The sequence below is a fragment of the Orcinus orca genome, chromosome 1 (genome assembly GCF_937001465.1).
Source record: "Orcinus orca chromosome 1, mOrcOrc1.1, whole genome shotgun sequence".
NCBI lineage: Eukaryota > Metazoa > Chordata > Mammalia > Artiodactyla > Delphinidae > Orcinus > Orcinus orca.
This window is the reverse complement of record NC_064559.1, coordinates 170,644,942-170,662,646: the sequence shown is the minus strand read 5'-3', so window position 1 is coordinate 170,662,646 and position 17,705 is coordinate 170,644,942. Positions and strand designations below refer to the sequence as shown.

Here is a 17,705-nt window from a genome sequence, read left to right as displayed (position 1 = left end):
AGAGTTTTGATTTGATAATGTGAACCACCAACTGTAAGTTTAGTAAACTGAGAACTTCATGTTTGTAAAAACTTAAGTTTTCCTTTGAAAGGGAGAAAACAATTCTTTCATACCCACTTAATTATACATTAAGCAATAGCATTCTTTTATCACACTTAGTTTTCTCCTGAGAGGCAGAACTGATGAAAAATTTCAAATAGGTTGGATATGATGAGCTTTCTTTAGAGTAGAATGGTACAACCAGAAATAAACAGGGGAGGAAAAATTTTTTTTTGAGATGCCAAGAAAAAAATTGCAAAGAAAAGGATTTATTTGTGAATAATATTTCTCAAAAAGCTACAACAGGAAGAAACCATCTAAATTTTATCCATGAGATAATGAAATCAGCCCAATCCTATTCCTTGCATATCTGGGCCTCCCTCTTTCCTCAAATCTTATGTTTGCCAGATAAGGAAGACTGACAGCAGTAAGAGTCATGAGTCTTAATAGCAAAGACTTTTCAAATATCCAAATAATGGAAATGGAAAATAGATTTAAAAGTAAGTATGCTAATAATAAAATCAGTCAGATATTTTATTAAGCAACTACCATGTGCCAAGACAAAATTAATAAGAAACATAATCCCTTTCCTCTAGAATCTTAGAATCTATTTGAAAGCAAAGCATAAATATATTTAAAGTACCATTACGCAACTATAGCAAAAGCTCTTTCACTTGACAATGTGAAATTAGTTGTGAGTGGTAGAAAGAAAAGTATAGGAATTCAGAAAAGAATAACACACTGGGTATGGAAAATTTAATAACCTTAAACTACAATTTTAAAGCTATTAAAATTTTTATGGAGAGACCTGGGTTCAAAATCACCGTTTTACCCCTTATCAGCTGAGTGAGCATGAACAATTTACTTAAATCACCAGGCCTCAGTTTCTCATCTGTAAAATAAGGATAATATCTACCTAACCACCTTTGGGGACTGCTGTGAAGGTTCAATGAAATAATGTAGGTAAATCATTTGACATGATACCTAGCACAAAGTAGACCCTCAATAAAAAGAGAGATGGTAGAGGAGGATGGATGATGGCCAAACTACAAACTGAAAAACTGAAAACTTCTGTAGAATTTTAAGGGGCTTACAGTTCTTTGAAAACAAGGGAAACAAAGAAGACTATAGCAAAAGAGGAGAAACTGATACGATGAGATACTCCTTCACAGTAACATCTCTTTTGTCACAGGAAAGATCTGTGCAAATATAAGCCAGTGTCTAATGGCCATTGATGAAGGGCAGCACTCAATGTCTGACTGCTTTCTGACGACAGAAACTCATTATGTCACTGGTTAGACTAGTTCATTCATAAAACTGCAGGTGTTCATAACACTATATAAAGTATTGATAGCAAAGCAATGCACATTCGAGGAACTCTATAGCCACATCCTGAGTAGAGTAGTAAAAGAAATTGTTCTAAGGCATTTTAGGGTAAGTATTAAAACACATTTCTTCAAAAGTGAAAACTGGTGGAACGGAAATGTCTCAGACCACCTCAATGAATCTCAAAATGAGACAGATTATGTGCATAATTTTCCTTGGGTTTGACTTTTCAGAGTTACTGACTTTATTATAAGCTTCTATTAATACAAAACTATCTTTGAAGACTAGAAATTCAGTAACAATACAAAATTGGATAGGCTTATTTGTTTCATTTTTGCCCTAAGTTGGGACATGCGGTTAAAGATAAATACAAGCACTCTGAATAGAGCCTTTCTTCAGCAAAGCAGCTATGTCACCTCAGGCAGCAAATCAGAGCAGAAATTGAGTGTAAAGTTCAAAAATCATTTCCCAAGAGCATAGAGTACTTAAAATGTAGTATGGCTAGGTTAATGTTTACTTGTACTTTATTTCACTTAGCACTGGGTTATCAAGCGTACATCAAATAGCCTTCCCTGGATCTCCTAGAGCTTACTGGAAATTTTAATTTATTGAAGGAGTTTCATATATACAGCCCTTCCATGAAACAATTAGCACAGCATCTTGTCTGGCCATTATCTACGTCATAAAGTTGTTCAAAGAATTAATCAAAATGGTATACATACAAGTGTTTCAAAGTTATAAAATTCCATTAAAATGTTTACTTGTATTACTATTCATAATTGACTGCTTTTGTAGAATATTAAAAGAAATTAGGACATAAATAGATTCTTCATAAATATTTCATGTATCAGGGATCTTGAGTATAAACTAGCCCAAACCCCTTATTTTATATGACGTTCAGAGAGAAGTAACTTAGCCTAGGCCATACTCAATAAAATAATGACAAGAGCTTTGATAAGCCAGGGCTCCTGATTCAAGATGAATGCAATGGGTTCACCACTAGAGTTAGCTGCCTCACACTTTGATTCTTCAAAATTAACACGAGCTGTACAGATTTCTATTCTCCACTGGCCCAAATTCTTCTATACTGAAAACAGAAAATGAGCAGTGAGTCAATTCTGGAGCCCAGATTTATAATTTATAATATACAGTGATGATGTAGCATGCTTCCATGTAAGAAAGCAATCCTTTGGTAAAAGATTCTGACTGTTAATAATTCTCCCTCAGGTATTCATCTTTCTGGATGTATATTGAAAATACTTGCCTGCAATGAAGGAATCAACTGCAATGACATTAATCTCCTAACTAAAAGTGCAGGACAATGTGAAAAATGAAAGTCTGAAAAAGATGGGGGTATGGGGAGGATTCATGTCAGGTAAATCAGTATCCCAAGATGCTTACCAATAGTATTAAAGTTCATGTTATTTTGTTTTCAGAATTTAGCATTTATAACCCGAACTGCAGTTGCCCCAAAATAAGTAGTCAATTGTAGGGTACTTAAAACATAGGGTTTGGAAGCACTGCTCTGTGGATAGTTATATAATGAAAATAATGTACAGTATCACGGAAAGACTAACGACTAAAGTTGCTGGGACTGGGCTATATTTTCATATAGAACACTTTTTTATCTGTGTGTCTAAATCTATAAAACAGCAAAAATATTTGCAATCATTACTTTTTCAGGAAATTATTCCCATTTCTGAGTATAATATACATGTATAAGAGACCACCTGTCTTATCAATTTTTCAGTACACTTCTCAAAGTCAGACACCATATAGTGTTAATATGTTTTTAAGCTTTCACTGTATCTACCATAAATCTGGGTATACTGTAAGCATTCAGTACTGACAGAATGAGTTTTCTGTTATTGGACTTTTTTTAATTCATCACAATCTGGAATTGTGATGCCTAACTCACATTCCTCTACACATCTGTAGCAAAATATGCACAAAAACACTGCAGAAGTCTAACTGATATGTACAGAAAATTTAAAATACAGACATGTCCTAAGTTAAAAACTCAAAACTATGTAAACTGTTCCACAAGGCCCATAAAATACAAAGCAGTGATAATTATAATTTACAAACACAAAATATAATGCACAGGCAAAATATAAAAAACACCATATAAAAAGTTCCATGATCCTAAGGAAAGTTTGAATTAGTAATGGGTTATTCAAAATACTTGCTTTATTTTTTAAAACCCACAATGTAAAGTGAGTGCTGTATAAGAACAAGGGAAGTGAGAAATTTTATAAAGCAAGATACTTACACGACACAGCAAATGTTTACTGTGGATAAAAGTGCATTCTTTACAAGAAAAGCCAGCTAGGACATATATTTCAAAAGAAAGTTGAAGTTTAAGACTGTGAAAAATAGCCTGATGATTTTACTTGGGCCCAACACAGGATAAGATTGCATTTCTGCAGAGATATAGCACCAGTGTTTTTAGCTCAAGTGCTATTTTAATATTTTTCCAAAATCAAATAACTCAGAAACAGTTGGAGAATACCTGTACCATTCAATTATTTAACACTATCTGGGAAAAATTCTCTTCTTGCAATACTGTAGATAGATTATTGTACTGAAAAAATATCCAGAACCAATAAATGTTTAACCTTCAAAACTAATGAACATGGACCAATAGAAAGCAGATAAGGAAAGAACTTCTATGCATCCCCCCAAAATGGTAATTCTCACTTCAGACACTTGTAGTGCATTACTCCTAGTCTACAACCTCCCTTTACTCCAGCCCATATATCTCTCATCAGCACCATGCAAGAGTGGCTTGGTGGGATTTTTAACCTCAGCCAATAATCTGCATCAGCCTCTCCAAGAGATAGCCTAAGAATATACATACTAAATAAAGTAATGTTCTTGCTATTGCAAAAGAAGTTTCAAGACAAGAAACCTTGTGATATCATTCCAAATAAGTTGCTGCCCCTTCCCCCACACAGAAATCAGGAATATGTCACTATACTGTGCTTTGTTAAGAGAATAACACAGTGATAAAAGGATGGATTTGAAGTCAGGCCATACAAATATTTGTAAATTCTGACAAGTGCCACACCACAAAAAAATAAGATAGCACTGGTTTAATGAAACAGGCAATCTTAAAAATTTATATAGTTGGTAGAAATTTAAATTAGTGCAACCATCCTGGAAGGCGATATAAGTATCCAAAAACCTAAAAATATGTATACAGTTTGACCCAGAAACTCAATTATTAATTGAATTTATTCAATGTCTTCTAGGAAAACAATAGGTTAAGTAAGCAAGGATGAATGTACAAGAATGTCCTCTAATGTGTGTAACTCCAAACTACCACAAAAACTCTAAATGTCTAACAGCATAGGACTGAATGGTAAAATGATTATGCCACAACCATACCATGAAGTACCATCCAAACATTAAACATTAAAAAGAATGATGGGGGTCTTCCCTGGTGGCGCAGTGGTTGAGAGTCCGTCTACCGATGCAGGGGACACGTGTTCGTGCCCCGGTCCGGGAAGATCCCACATGCCGCGGAGCGGCTGGGCCCGTGAGCCATGGCCGCTGAGCCTGCGCGTCCGAAGCCTGTGCTCCGCAACAGGAGAGGCCACAACAGTGAGAGGCCCGCGTACCAAACAAAAAAAAAAAAGAATGATGGGGCTTCCCTGGTGGCGCAGTGGTTGAGAGTCCGCCTGCCGATGCAGGGGACACGGGTTCGTGCCCTGGTCTGGGAAGATCCCACATGCCGCGGAGCGGCTGGGCCCGTGAGCCATGGCCGCTGAGCCTGCGCATCCGGAGCCTGTGCTCCGCAACGGGAGAGGCCACAACAGTGAGACGCCCGTGTACCGCAAAAAAAAAAAGAATGATATATGTCACATTTACTTGGATAGAAAGACATTCATGATAGGTTGTTAAGTGAAAAGGGCAGATTACAAAGGGCAGGAATAGAACAACCTAATTTGTATTTTTTAAATTTTAATCATATAATTAAGAGAAAACATTCTGAAATAATATACCCAAAAATGTTAAACAAAAACTATCTCTAAGTGATGGAAGTAAAGGTGAATACTAATTTATTCTTTGTAAATTTATACATTTTCTCATTTTTCTATAATGAGTTATTACTTTTACAAGCTGTAAATAGTTTTTTTATATTTTGAATTTAAAAATTAATAGTGGTAAATCTACACGAAACAAATAGCTTATTAACAGTTGATTATGTAAATCCATGTATGGACTTGAATATACCTACACAACTAATCTCAGCTCTATAATTATACACCTTGAGTTGTGACTTTCAAAAATTAGCACTTCTTCAAAATTCTAATTTAGACGTTTTTCGGATTTCAAAGGTATGGAGAGACCTCTGTGTCATCCTAACACAACCAATACTGTTCCTGTACTGTTGTACAATTTATTTTTAGTTTGCTTTGCAATTGTAAATAAATTACAGTTTTATCAATGTGCAGTGCTGTGCTGTGCTGTGCTGGGCCTTGCCTTTTGAGTTACTGCCCAGCCCCCCTTAAAAAAACTAAACCACTTCTATAATAAACTGCCTGAAGTTCATAAGGAAAGCCACAGCAGAATGCCACTTCCGGTACGCGGGCCTCTCACTGTTGTGGCCTCTCCTGTTGCGGACCACAGGCTCCGGACCCACAGGCTCAGCGGCCATGGCTCACGGGCCCAGCCGCTCCATGGCATGTGGGATCTTCCCGGACCGGGGCACGAACCCATGTCCCCTGCATCGGCAGGCGGACTCTCAACCACTGCGCCACCAGGGAAGCCCAGAATGCCACTTCTTTAACAGCTTTAGAAAGGAGTAATCATCAGTGAGACTCCCCACCCCCACCCCAAGAAATGAAGGAGAAACATCAAGTAGAGTTACGCAGACATTCAAACAAGTCTGATTTTTCTCTCCTTCCAATCTCCACCACAATACTACAGGGGAAGACAAACCTTAATATACATTCAGAGAAGAGAAGTTTAAAAATAACTTAAATTACCTAAGATTTCATAATAATTTATTAATCTAATACTAAACTAAATAGGAACTTCATATTAAAAATACGACATTTAGATTTTAGTCTTTCAGATTAGAATTATAGACGGACTATGTATGGTATACTGAACTACCTATAAGGAATGTTAAAGACATTCAAGAATACATAGAATTTCATTACTTGTCATATAAAGAAAAAAGTACTTGAAATAAGTCAGACAGCGAAAGACAAATACTGCATGATCTGACTTATATGTGTAATCTAAAAGGAAAACCAAATCATAAGAATCATAAGTTTACCAGAGTAAACTGGTAGCTGGCAGGTGTGGGTGGAGAATGAGTAAAGGTGGTCAAAAGGTACAAACTTCCAGTTATAAGATGAATAAGTTCTGGGGATCCAATGTACAGCATAGTAACTATAGTTAAACAATACCTCATTGTATACTTGAAAGTTGCTAAAAGAGTAATCTTAAAAGTTCCCACCAAAAAAAAAAAAAAGAACTACATGAGGTGATGAATGTGCTAACTAACCTTTCTGTGGCTATCAGTTTGCAATACATATGTATATCAAATCATCACGATGTACACCTTAAACTTACACAATCTTATATGTCAAGCACATCTCAATAAAGCTGAAAAAAGAAAGTACTTACCACTAAGTCCCAATTATTTTGTTCTAGCAACGTAATAGCTTCATCAATGTTTTCAATGCCAGTACAAGCCTAAAAACAAAGTAAGAATTTTAGATAGGATTTTGGGAGTGGAGAGGTTAATTAGTGTTAAAAAAAATAAACAGCATAATGTGTAATTTAAGTTTGAATAGGTATATGAATAAAGCCAATACACTAAATGCCTAAAACTTCAAAGCATTTTACACAGACGGTTTGAAAATTGTTAATTACAATGTAAATTTACATTACACTGAAATAAAAGACAATAAAGTAATATAATATGTTTAAATGCTGAGCTCTGGAGCCCAGGATGATCTCTATATCTCTAACTGCCCAGAACAACTTTATTAAGAGCTTCTGATGGACAGCCATGTGTTAAAAATGAACTTCAATCCGTACTTTGTACTTTATACAAAAATTAACTCAAAATAATAACAGACGAAAACCCCGCTGCAGCCATTGCCACAACCACAATGCTGAAGTGCAAGAAGCAGAGTCAGCAGCAGCCCCCACTGCCAGAACAGGAAGACACTGGAGAGGGATGAAAGTCCCATCAGACCACCCAGCCTCCTGGGCCCTCCCATCATGACCAATGGAAACCCTGGTGACCCCAAATCAGCTCTTCACAGAGGTCCTCCAGGGTCAAGGGGACCAATGATTCCACCACTGCTGAGTCTCCCACCTCCTCTCTGGAGCAGAGGCCGAATTTGGGGAGGGCTGAGCTCCAAATCTGGCTCATATGGTCATAGTTGGTGGAGGGGCTAATGCTAAACTTCCTTTTCCTGGACCAGGCCATGGAGATCCCTCCAGGGAGGCTTACACAAAGAGCGGAGAAATCCTCAAAGCCTCAAGAGCTGGTCTCTTATCAAGAATACCTGCCCAGCGCTTCCCTGGTGGCACAGTGGTTGGGAGTCCGCCTGCCGATGCAGGGGACATGGTTTCGTGCCCCGGTTCGGGAGGATCCCAAATGCCGCAGAGCGGCTGGGCCCGTGGGCCATGGTCGCTGGGCCTGCGCATCCGGAGCCTGTGCTCCAAAGTGGGAAAGGCCGCGACGGTGAGAGGCCCGCATACCGCAAAAAAAAAAAAAAATTATACCTGCCCATCCAAGGATGGACCCCAGGTTATGGAAGTCAGATTCAACCACCCTGTCTGCCGGCATTTTGCCAAAAAGGTCCACTGTCCATATGAGGACTGAGCTCTGTGCCTTCTACCACGCAGAGTCCATGGACCTCCTCTGTGAGACTGTGCCTTCCCATCCAGGCTTGAAGGAGCCTTCTGTGACCTAGTGGCAATATACTTCCCTGTGGCCCTGTGATGTCTACTGTGGGGCTGTTCCAACTACCACCCTCAGTCAGTGACACCTATCCCCATGGCCACCTCCCCCATGTGGGGTCCTAAGTTGTGTTCATCACTGGTGCACGGTGTGCACTCTTTCTTCTGATCCAGCCTCCAGAGCCTCATCTTCAGGATCCCATCTTTGCTCCATTCAACTGCCTCCTGGATCCTCTTCCCCCTCGCCAATGGACGGCTGAACAGGAAACCTCTTTAGTGCTGTTTCTTGTTCATCTGTCCACCGAGCCCCCAGTGTTGCCCTTGATTCCTGAGAGCCGTAGAGCAGTTTCCTACCATTCCCTTCTTCTAGCTGCTTGCTTTCAGTCCATTATATGTCACAACCCCTACCCCCAATGTTGTCACCTGCTCTATGAAACTCATCAGGTTGTCTGACCTGGGGTCAATTTTAAATGACTGGTACAGAGTTACTCCCTAAAAGGCTACACTTCCTGTTTTGGGGTTTTGTAATTTGTGTGTCAATAGCATGATCACCACTGCTATGGTCTGTGGTCAGTGCACTTTGTGAAACTGTACGTCCCCTCGTAGCCTTTTTCAGTGTCCACAGCATTTTTGTGACTTCCAACAGTTGAGTACATTCTTCTGCCAAATTGAGTGAGGCCACTGGTACCCTCTATACTTTCCCCACCTCCCAACATGGGAGAATTATGAAACTTTCCACAAGACTGCCTCCCTGGCCCTCCCCATTCTTCTTCTAGTGTCAGTTTCTCTGGGTTTGACACAGGCCCAAGAGATGTCCTCTAAAGCCTCTGATGGGCCTACCCTATCTCGTCTCCAGCCCGTTTTACTTAGACTACATCACCATGAGGCCACCAGCCCTTTTGTTTGAACTCTGTGAATCTCCACTTGGCCTACCTTTGGATAGAACCTGGGCAGTACTCTTGCCCACTTCCAACCTTCTTCTCCTACATCCCTGGCACTGGTTGTTTTCTATGAAAATGGCAGTGAACAGGTTCATATTTGAACTGGCCCTGAGGAAATAGGTCAGGAGCTGTGCGGGCAAGAGGGAGGGATGAGAGCCATTGGAGAAATGAGAATGAATTATTTTCTTAAATTTTTTTATATTAGTTACAAACGCAGTGGAAAATAAATACATACATACCTAAATAAATAAATAAATAACCTAAAGTAAAACCCCAAACTACAAAGCCTCTAGATCTGTGCTGTCAGATATGGTAGCTACTAGACAGATATGGCTAATGAGCCCTTGAAATGTGGCTCAACTGAGTTAACATGTGTTGCATTAAATACATACCAGTGTAGGCCTTAGTACAAAAATAAAAATGTAAAGTATCTCAATAATTTTTCTAGTGAATAAATGTTGAAACGATCATTTAAAATATATTAGCTTAAATACAACATAAATGTTTAAATTAATTTCACCTGTTTCTTTTACATTTTACACGTCTTAATGTGGATACTAAAAAATTTTTAATTACATATATGACATTCAATTTCTAATTCCATTCTAGAAAAAAACATAGAAGGAAATCTTTGTGACATTTAGATTCAACAGCAAAAGTACAATCCAAAAAATGGATAAAGTGGACTTTATTAAGAACTACTACTCAGGGTTTCCCTGGTGCGCAGTGGTTGAGAGTCTGCCTGCCGATGAAGAGGACACGGGTTCATGCCCCAGTCCGGGAAGATCCCACATGCCGCGGAGCGGCTAGGCCCGTGAGCCATGGCCACTGGGCCTGCGCGTCCGGAGCCTGTGCTCCGCAACGGGAGAGGCCACAACAGTGAGAGGCCCGCGTACTGAAAAAAAAAAAAAAAAAGATACCGAAAAAAAAAGAACTACTACTCAGAAATTTCCTGGCAGTCCAGTGGTTAGGACTCCGCACTTTCACTGCCAAGGGCCCAGGTTCGATCCCTGGTCAGGAAACTAGGATCCCACAAGCTGCGTGGTGAGGCCAAAAAAGAATTAATAAAGAGAAGCTTTTAAAAAAAAGAACTACTGCTCTTCGAAAGACACTGTTAAGAGAATGAAAAGGCAAGCCACACGCTTGGGAGAAAATATCTGCAAAACACATGTAACAGAGGACTAATAACCAGAATATAAGAATTTTAAATTCTCAAAACTCAGTTTAGATAAATTGTAAGTAGCAAAAGATTTTAACAGAAACTTGACCAAAGACGATATACATATGAGAATAAGGACATGAAAAAACACTCAACATCATTAGTCATTAGGGAAATGCAAAACAAACAGAGAGATACCATTTCCATATGTTAGAGTGACAAAAGCCCAAAATACAAACAATATCAAGTGATGGTAAGGATGCAGAAAAACTGGAACTCTCATATACTGTTGGGGAGGAAGCAAAATGATATAGCCACTCTGAAAACAGTGCTAACAGATTAGCAGTTTCTTAGAAAGTTATGACACAGTAATCCCACTCCTAGGTACTTATCTAAAAGAAATAAAAACTTATGTTCACATGAAAATTATACATGAATGTTTTTAACAGCTTTATTTATAATGGCTGAAAACAGACCACACCCCAAATGGCCTTCAACTGTACATTCATACAATAGAAAACTACTCAGCGACAAAAATGAACAAATTACTAACAACACAAAACAATGTGGATAAACCTCAAATGCTAAGTAAAAGCAAGACTCAAAAGGCTACACACTGTATGATTCCATTTATATGACATTCTAGAAAGACAAAGTTAAAAGAACAGGAGACATATTAATGATTACTAGGGTTATCAGGTGGGAATAGGGGTTGACTACAAACACCAAGAGGGAATTTTGCAGGGTAAAGGAACAGTTTGAACCCTGAATAACATAAAAAAGCAACAAAAGGCAACCAAGTAAGACATTTAAAAATGCAATCTTCATCTTAAGCTACATGAAAAGACAAGGATAAACCAAAGGCTTGAAAGTACTAATAAAAGCTACTGAGAACAGTTAAGGTAGGGGCAGAAGTTACACAGAAGGAAGCAGAAAGAAAAACTACAGGGACTGCAGAGCAAGCCTAACAGCAGCAATTATCAGAAAGCACAAGCAAAAGTACACCTCCTTCAATGACATCACCATTTGTCTTCAAAAAAAACCAAAACACAGTGGAGGACATAGTTCCAAGAGCCCATCCCTCCATAGAAACATGAAAAAATTGAGAAAACTGTCAAAACTGTCAAAAACTGTCAGAATCAAATTTGCCAAAACTCTGGAAAACAGCCAAAGCTATAGGTCAACCAAGCAAATGCTGAAACAAGAAAAAGGTGACTTATTGTAAAAACAGTATGAAAACCCTGAGGCATTTTTATTTCCCCTTCCTCACTCTTGGCTCAAGAGCAGTCTTGAATGCACTAGCCTACATTCCAATGGTTGGACCCTGGACCCTGGTTCTAGAGGGAGCCAAGAAGACTTTGTTCTCAAAGAATGTTTGTCTCTTGTGACCTATCAGGCTACCTGAAGGACTGACTGAAGGCACTCTCCTTTGTTTCATCGACTTGGATCTCACTTAAGACAGCAAAGTAGCTAGCAGGGGGCAATTCTTCAAAAATACTTTAAGGCTGGGGCTTCCCTGTTGGCACAATGGTTAAGAATCTGCCTGCCAATGCAGGGGACATAGGTTCCATCCCTGGTCTGAGAAGATGCCACATGCCACAGAGCAACTAAGCCCATGCACCACAACTACTGAGCATGGGCTACAGAGCCCGGAAACCACAACCACTGAGCCCACACGCCACATCTACTGGAGCCTGAACGCCCTACAGCCCGCGTGCCTCAACTACTGAGCCCACGTGCTGCAACTACTGAAGCCTGTGCACTCTAGGGCCTGCGTGCCACAACTACTGAACACACATGCCACAACTACTGAGCCCATGTGCTGCAACTACTGAAGTCCGTGTGCCTAGAGCCCGTGCTCCGCAACAAAAGAAACCACTGCAATGAGAAGCCCATGCACCACGATGAAGAGTAGCCCCCACTCACCACAACTAGAGAAAGCCCACACACAGCAACAAAGACCCAAAGCAGCCAAAAATAAATAAACTTAAAAGAAAAACACTTTAAGGCAAATGAAAACTCCACTGCCACCTGGGACAAAATATTACAGTTGAGTCAAACAACAGAAATGTCCAAAACCTGGAGGAAAAGCTGCAAAGTGAGTTTCTTTGGGAAATTAGGGCACTGGAAAACATTTGGGCAATTCAGAAGGGCATGCATATGTCCAAGGCAGGACACTTACTCAGAGAAAACTACTGGCTCATCTCTACGCTCAGCAAAAGCAGGAAGTGAAGGCTAACATAGAGTTTTAAACAGCCTAGCTGAGTGTTAGAGTGCCCCAACACAGAGCCAGTCTACAAGGGCTAGGAAAGGATTTTCTAGCTTCCTTTCTTTTTCTTTCTTCTTATTTTCTTTTTTACTCTACGCGTTCAGGAAATCTCTCTCGCAACACTAGCAGACCACAACTAAAGAAAAAGAGATTTCAGACACTGTTACATACTAAATGTTTATGTTCCCCCACCCCCCTCAAAATTATATGTTGAAGCCCTAAGGCCCAGCGTGATGATACATTGAGATGAGCCTTTGGGAGGTAATTAGGTTTAGATGAGGTCATAAAGGCGTGTAACAGCAAAGAGCCAATTTTGACTCCATGTTGTATCTGTTTCTTTGACTTTAACCTTTGCTTTTCATTGATTTTGTTATTATGATCATACATGATGGCCTGCCTCAGGGAACCCTGCGCCTCTGCCTGAATGTTAAACTAAAGTGCCTTTGTTCAGCTCAAAGGGAGACAATCTGACCCTGCCCACCTGTGAACAGCTGCAGAAAAGAAGAAATTAACACATCCCCTCCTATTCTGCAAGATAAATGGCCTTTTTACTTTACTTCCTCGCGTCCTCTCCCTCTCTCCTTCTTCTATAAAAGAAACTGGCATCTAGACCCCAATAAGATGGTTATTTTGAGACATTATTCTGCCACCTCCTCAGTCTGAATAAAGTCGCTATTCCTTGTCTCAACACCTCGTCTCCCAATTTACTGGCCTGTCATGTGGCGAGCAGAGTGAACTTGGACTCAGAGGAGCCCTCAGGATGGGATTAGTGGCCCTTATAAAAAGAGACAAAGAGAGGCTGCTCTTGCTCTCTCATCTCTTTCTCAATGCCATGTGAAAACAAAGAGATAAGTGGCCATCTGCAAGTCAGGAAGAGAGTTCTCACCAGAATCCAACCATGCTTGCACCCTGATCTCAGACTTCCAGCCTTCAGAACTGTGAACAAATAGATTTATGTTCTTTGGTATTTTGTTATAGTAGCCAGAGCAGATTAAGACAGAAACCACTCATGATGAAAAAAATTTACAAATATAGTTTAGAAAAGTCACTAAACAAACAGAAAATAAAAACCCGTAGAGAGAACCAAAAACAAACCATGAGTAATGGAGAAGAATCTGATTTCCAGAGTTATCACACTGCAATATTTTAAATGTCCATTTTTCAAAACCAAATTGTGAGGCATTCAGGGAAACAAAAAGTATGGTCCATTCAAAGGAGAAATTAGTAGAAATTGTCTGTGATGGAAGAACAGACAACAGACTTACTAGACAAAGACTTTCAATCACTATCTTAAATATGCTCAAAGAGCTCAAAGAAACCATGGAAAAAGAACTAATGAAAACCAGAAGGATGACATGTCAACAAATAGAGAATATCAATAAAGAGATAAAGATTTTACAAAACAGAAAAAATCTAGAACTGAATAGTACAATAGCTGAAATGAAAAATTAGCTACAGGATTTAAGAGCAACTTTAGGCAGGCAGAAGAAAGATAAGAGCACTTGAGGAGAGGTCAACTAAAATTATCCAGTCTCAGAAGCATGAAGGAAAATGAACAGAGCCTAAGAGATATATGGGACCCCACCAAGTGTACCAACATATGCATAACAGGGAGTCTCAGAAGGAAAAGAAGGAGCAGAAAAAATATTTGAAGAAATAATAGCTGAAAACTTCCCAAATTTGATAAAAGACAAGAAACTACATATTCAAGAAGTTCAATAGGTTCCAAGAAGGATAAATACAAAGACACCCATACCAAAACACATTATGATAAGCTATCAAAAGCCAAAGAGAATCTTGAAAATAGCAAAAGAAAAGTAGTTCATGTACAAGGAATCCTCAATAAGATTAAAAGCTAATTTCTCATAAGAAACTATAAAGGTCATAAGGCAGTGGGATAACATACTTTAAATGAAAAACAAAAACTGTGAACAACAAAAAAAAAACTGAAGGAGAAATAAAGACACTCCTAGATAAACAAAAGCTGAAGTAGTCTGTCACTACTAGACCTATGCTACAAGAAGTGCTAAATAAGAAATGAAAAGATACTAGACAGTCACTGGAAGCTATACAAAGAAATAAATAACACTGGTAAACGTAAGTACACAGGTAAATATACTGGGTGGGCCGAAAAGTGCCTTTGGTTTTTTAAGTAAAAATAAAAGACACATTTTCACCAAGAACTTTATTGAACAACATATTCATCCTTTTGTTCCACTACCTTCTGCCATTTTTCAGGTAACTCCATAATTTGATCTTCCCAAAACTTTTTATCTTTCTGAGCAAAGAACCATTCCAGGTACTTTTACAGTCTTCCAGGGGATTGAAATTTTTTGCATTAAGAGAATTTTGGAAAGACTGAAATAAATGGAAATCCGAAGGTGCAATGTCTTGTGAATATGGCGGATGAATCAGAACTTCCCAGCCAAGCTGTTACAGTTTTTGCCTGGTCATCAAAGAAACATGCAGTCTTGCATTATCTCATTGGAAGATTAGGTGTTTTTTGTTGACTAATACTGGATGCTTTTAATAGAGTGCCACTTTCAGTTGGTCTAATTGGGAGTAGTACTTGTTGGAATTAATCGTTTGGTTTTCCAGAAGCAGCTCATAACAGAGGACTCCATTCCAATCCCACCATATTCACAGCATCACATTCTTTGGATGAAGACCAGCTTTTGATGTGGTTGGCAGTGGTTCATTTTGCTTGCCCCATGATCTGTTCCATTCCACATTATTGTACAGTACCCACTTTTCATCGCCTGTCACAATTTGTTATAAAAACGGAACACTTTCATTACGTTTCAGTAGAGGATCCCATGCACAAATATGGTCAAGAAAGATTTTTTCACTTAACTTATGTGGAACCCAAACATCAAAGTGATTCACACAACCAAGCTGGTGCAAATGATTTTCAGCATTTGACTTGGATATTTTGAGTATGTTGGCTATGTCCTGCATGGTATATATAACGTTGATTGTTCTCAATTATTGTTTTCATTTGATTGTTATCAACTTCAACTAGTCTACCCAACCATGGAGCATCATCCAGCAAGAAATCTCCATCATGTAACTTCACAAACCACTTTTTACATATTCAATCAGTTGCAGCACCTTCTCCATATACTGCATAAATCTTTTTGTGCATTTCAGTTGCGTTTTTACCTTTCCTGAAATAATAAAGCATAATATGCCGAAAATGTTGCTTTTTTCCCTCCATCTTCAATATTAAAATAGCTACACAAAAATTCACCAATTTTGAAGTCTTTTTTTAAAAGCACGCTGATATGACAGCTGTCACATACAACCTAACAAAATTGTTTCAAATGAAATTAAGCGAACTAAGTGCTACTAGAGCCATCTTACAGAACAAAAACGAACGAAACTTTTGGCTCATCCAATAAAAGCCAGTATTACTGTGCTTTCGGTTTGTAACTCCTCCTTTTTTCTGTATGATTTAACAGAAAAATGCATAAAATAGTAATTACAAAATGATGTTAATGGGCATATAATGTATAAAGATGCAAGATGTGATTACAACATAAAGGAAAAAAGAGAGGAGCATAGTTGTATACTCTTGAAGTTGGTATTAATTCAAATTAGATTGTTATAAATAGAAGGGGTTACTTGTAATTCGTAGAGCAACCACTAAAAAAACCCAAAAAATATACATAAAAAGAAATGAGAAAGGAATCAAATCAGTACAACACAAAAAAGTCAAACACAAATGGCGGAACTGAAGGAACTGAGCAGGGAAGAAAGATACAACACATAAAAAACAACCTTTTTGGGTTTCCCTGGTGGCGCAGTGGTTAAGATTCTGCCTGCAGATGCAGGGGACATGGGTTCATGCCCCGGTCCGGGAAGATCCCATATGCCACAGAGCGGCTAGGCCCGTGAGCCATGGCAGCTGAGCCTGCACGTCCGGAGCCTGTGCTCCGCAACGGGAGAGGCCACAACAGTGAGAGGCCCGCTTATCGCAAAAAAAAAAAAAACAAAAAACCTTTTATGATGAAAACACTTAACTATGAATAAAAGGGAACTTCTTTAACATGATAAAACACATTTATGAAAAACCCAGAACATCATACTCAATCATGAAAGAATAAAAGCCTTTATTTACCGTATGATCAGGAACAAGATAAGAATGCCCACTTTTGCCACTTTTATGCAACATTATATTGGAAATTCTAGCCAGATCAATCAGGCAAGAAAAAGGAAATTAAAAACATAGAAACTGGAATAGAAGTAAAATATCCCTATTCCCAGATGACACGATCTTATACAAAATCCTAAGGAATTCACACACACACACACACAAAAAAAAAACAAACAAAAACTATGAGAAATAATAATAAATTCAGCAAAGTTGCAGGATAAAAGATCAAATCTCAGTAATATTTCTATATACTAGCAAAGAACAATCTGAAAAGGATGTTAAGAAAATAATTCTGGGGGTTCCCTGGTGGTGCAGTGGTTCAGAATCCGCCTACCAATGCAGGGAAGACGGTTTTGAGCCCTGGTCCGGGAAGATCCCACATGCCATGAAGCAACTAAGCCCGTGCTCCACAACTACTGAGCCTGCACTCTAGCCTGCAAGCCACAAGTACTGAAGCCCACATGCCTAGAGCCCATGCTCTGCAACAAGAGAAGCCACCACAATGAGATGCCCACACACTGCAACGAAGAGTAGCTCCTGCTCCACACAACTAGAGAAAGCCCGCATGCAGCAACGAAGACCCAACACAGCCAAAAATAAATAAAGAAAGAAAGAAAGAAAATAATTCTGTTTATGATATGGTACAAAAGAATAAAATATCAAGGAATAAGTTTAACCAAGGAAGTGAAAGATTTGTACAGTGAAAACTTCAAAACGTGGCTGACAGAAATTTTAAAAGAACTAAATAAGTGAAAAGACATCAAATGTTCACAGATTCTAAGACTTACTATCATTAAGAGAACACGGACTTCCCTGGTGATGCAGTGATTAAGAATCCACCTGCCAATGCAGGGGACACAGGTTTGATCTGTGGTCTGGGAA

The 17,705-nt window shown here is 38.9% G+C and overlaps 1 protein-coding gene across 3 annotated transcripts in view; it reads right to left on the bottom strand.

Moving 5' to 3' along the window:
* The window catches only part of FAF1 (Fas associated factor 1), a 490,154-nt gene that overhangs the window by 381,969 nt on the left and 90,480 nt on the right, over positions 1-17,705 (bottom strand). For 2 of the 3 annotated variants that reach the window (XM_049700116.1, XM_033435552.2), the window contains exon 2: positions 7,009-7,077. The exons of the other annotated variant lie outside the window; for it this stretch is intronic. In XM_049700116.1, the coding sequence (XP_049556073.1) occupies positions 7,009-7,077 (69 nt within the window). The remainder of the gene's footprint in view (positions 1-7,008; positions 7,078-17,705) is intronic. 3 annotated transcript variants of the gene reach the window in all.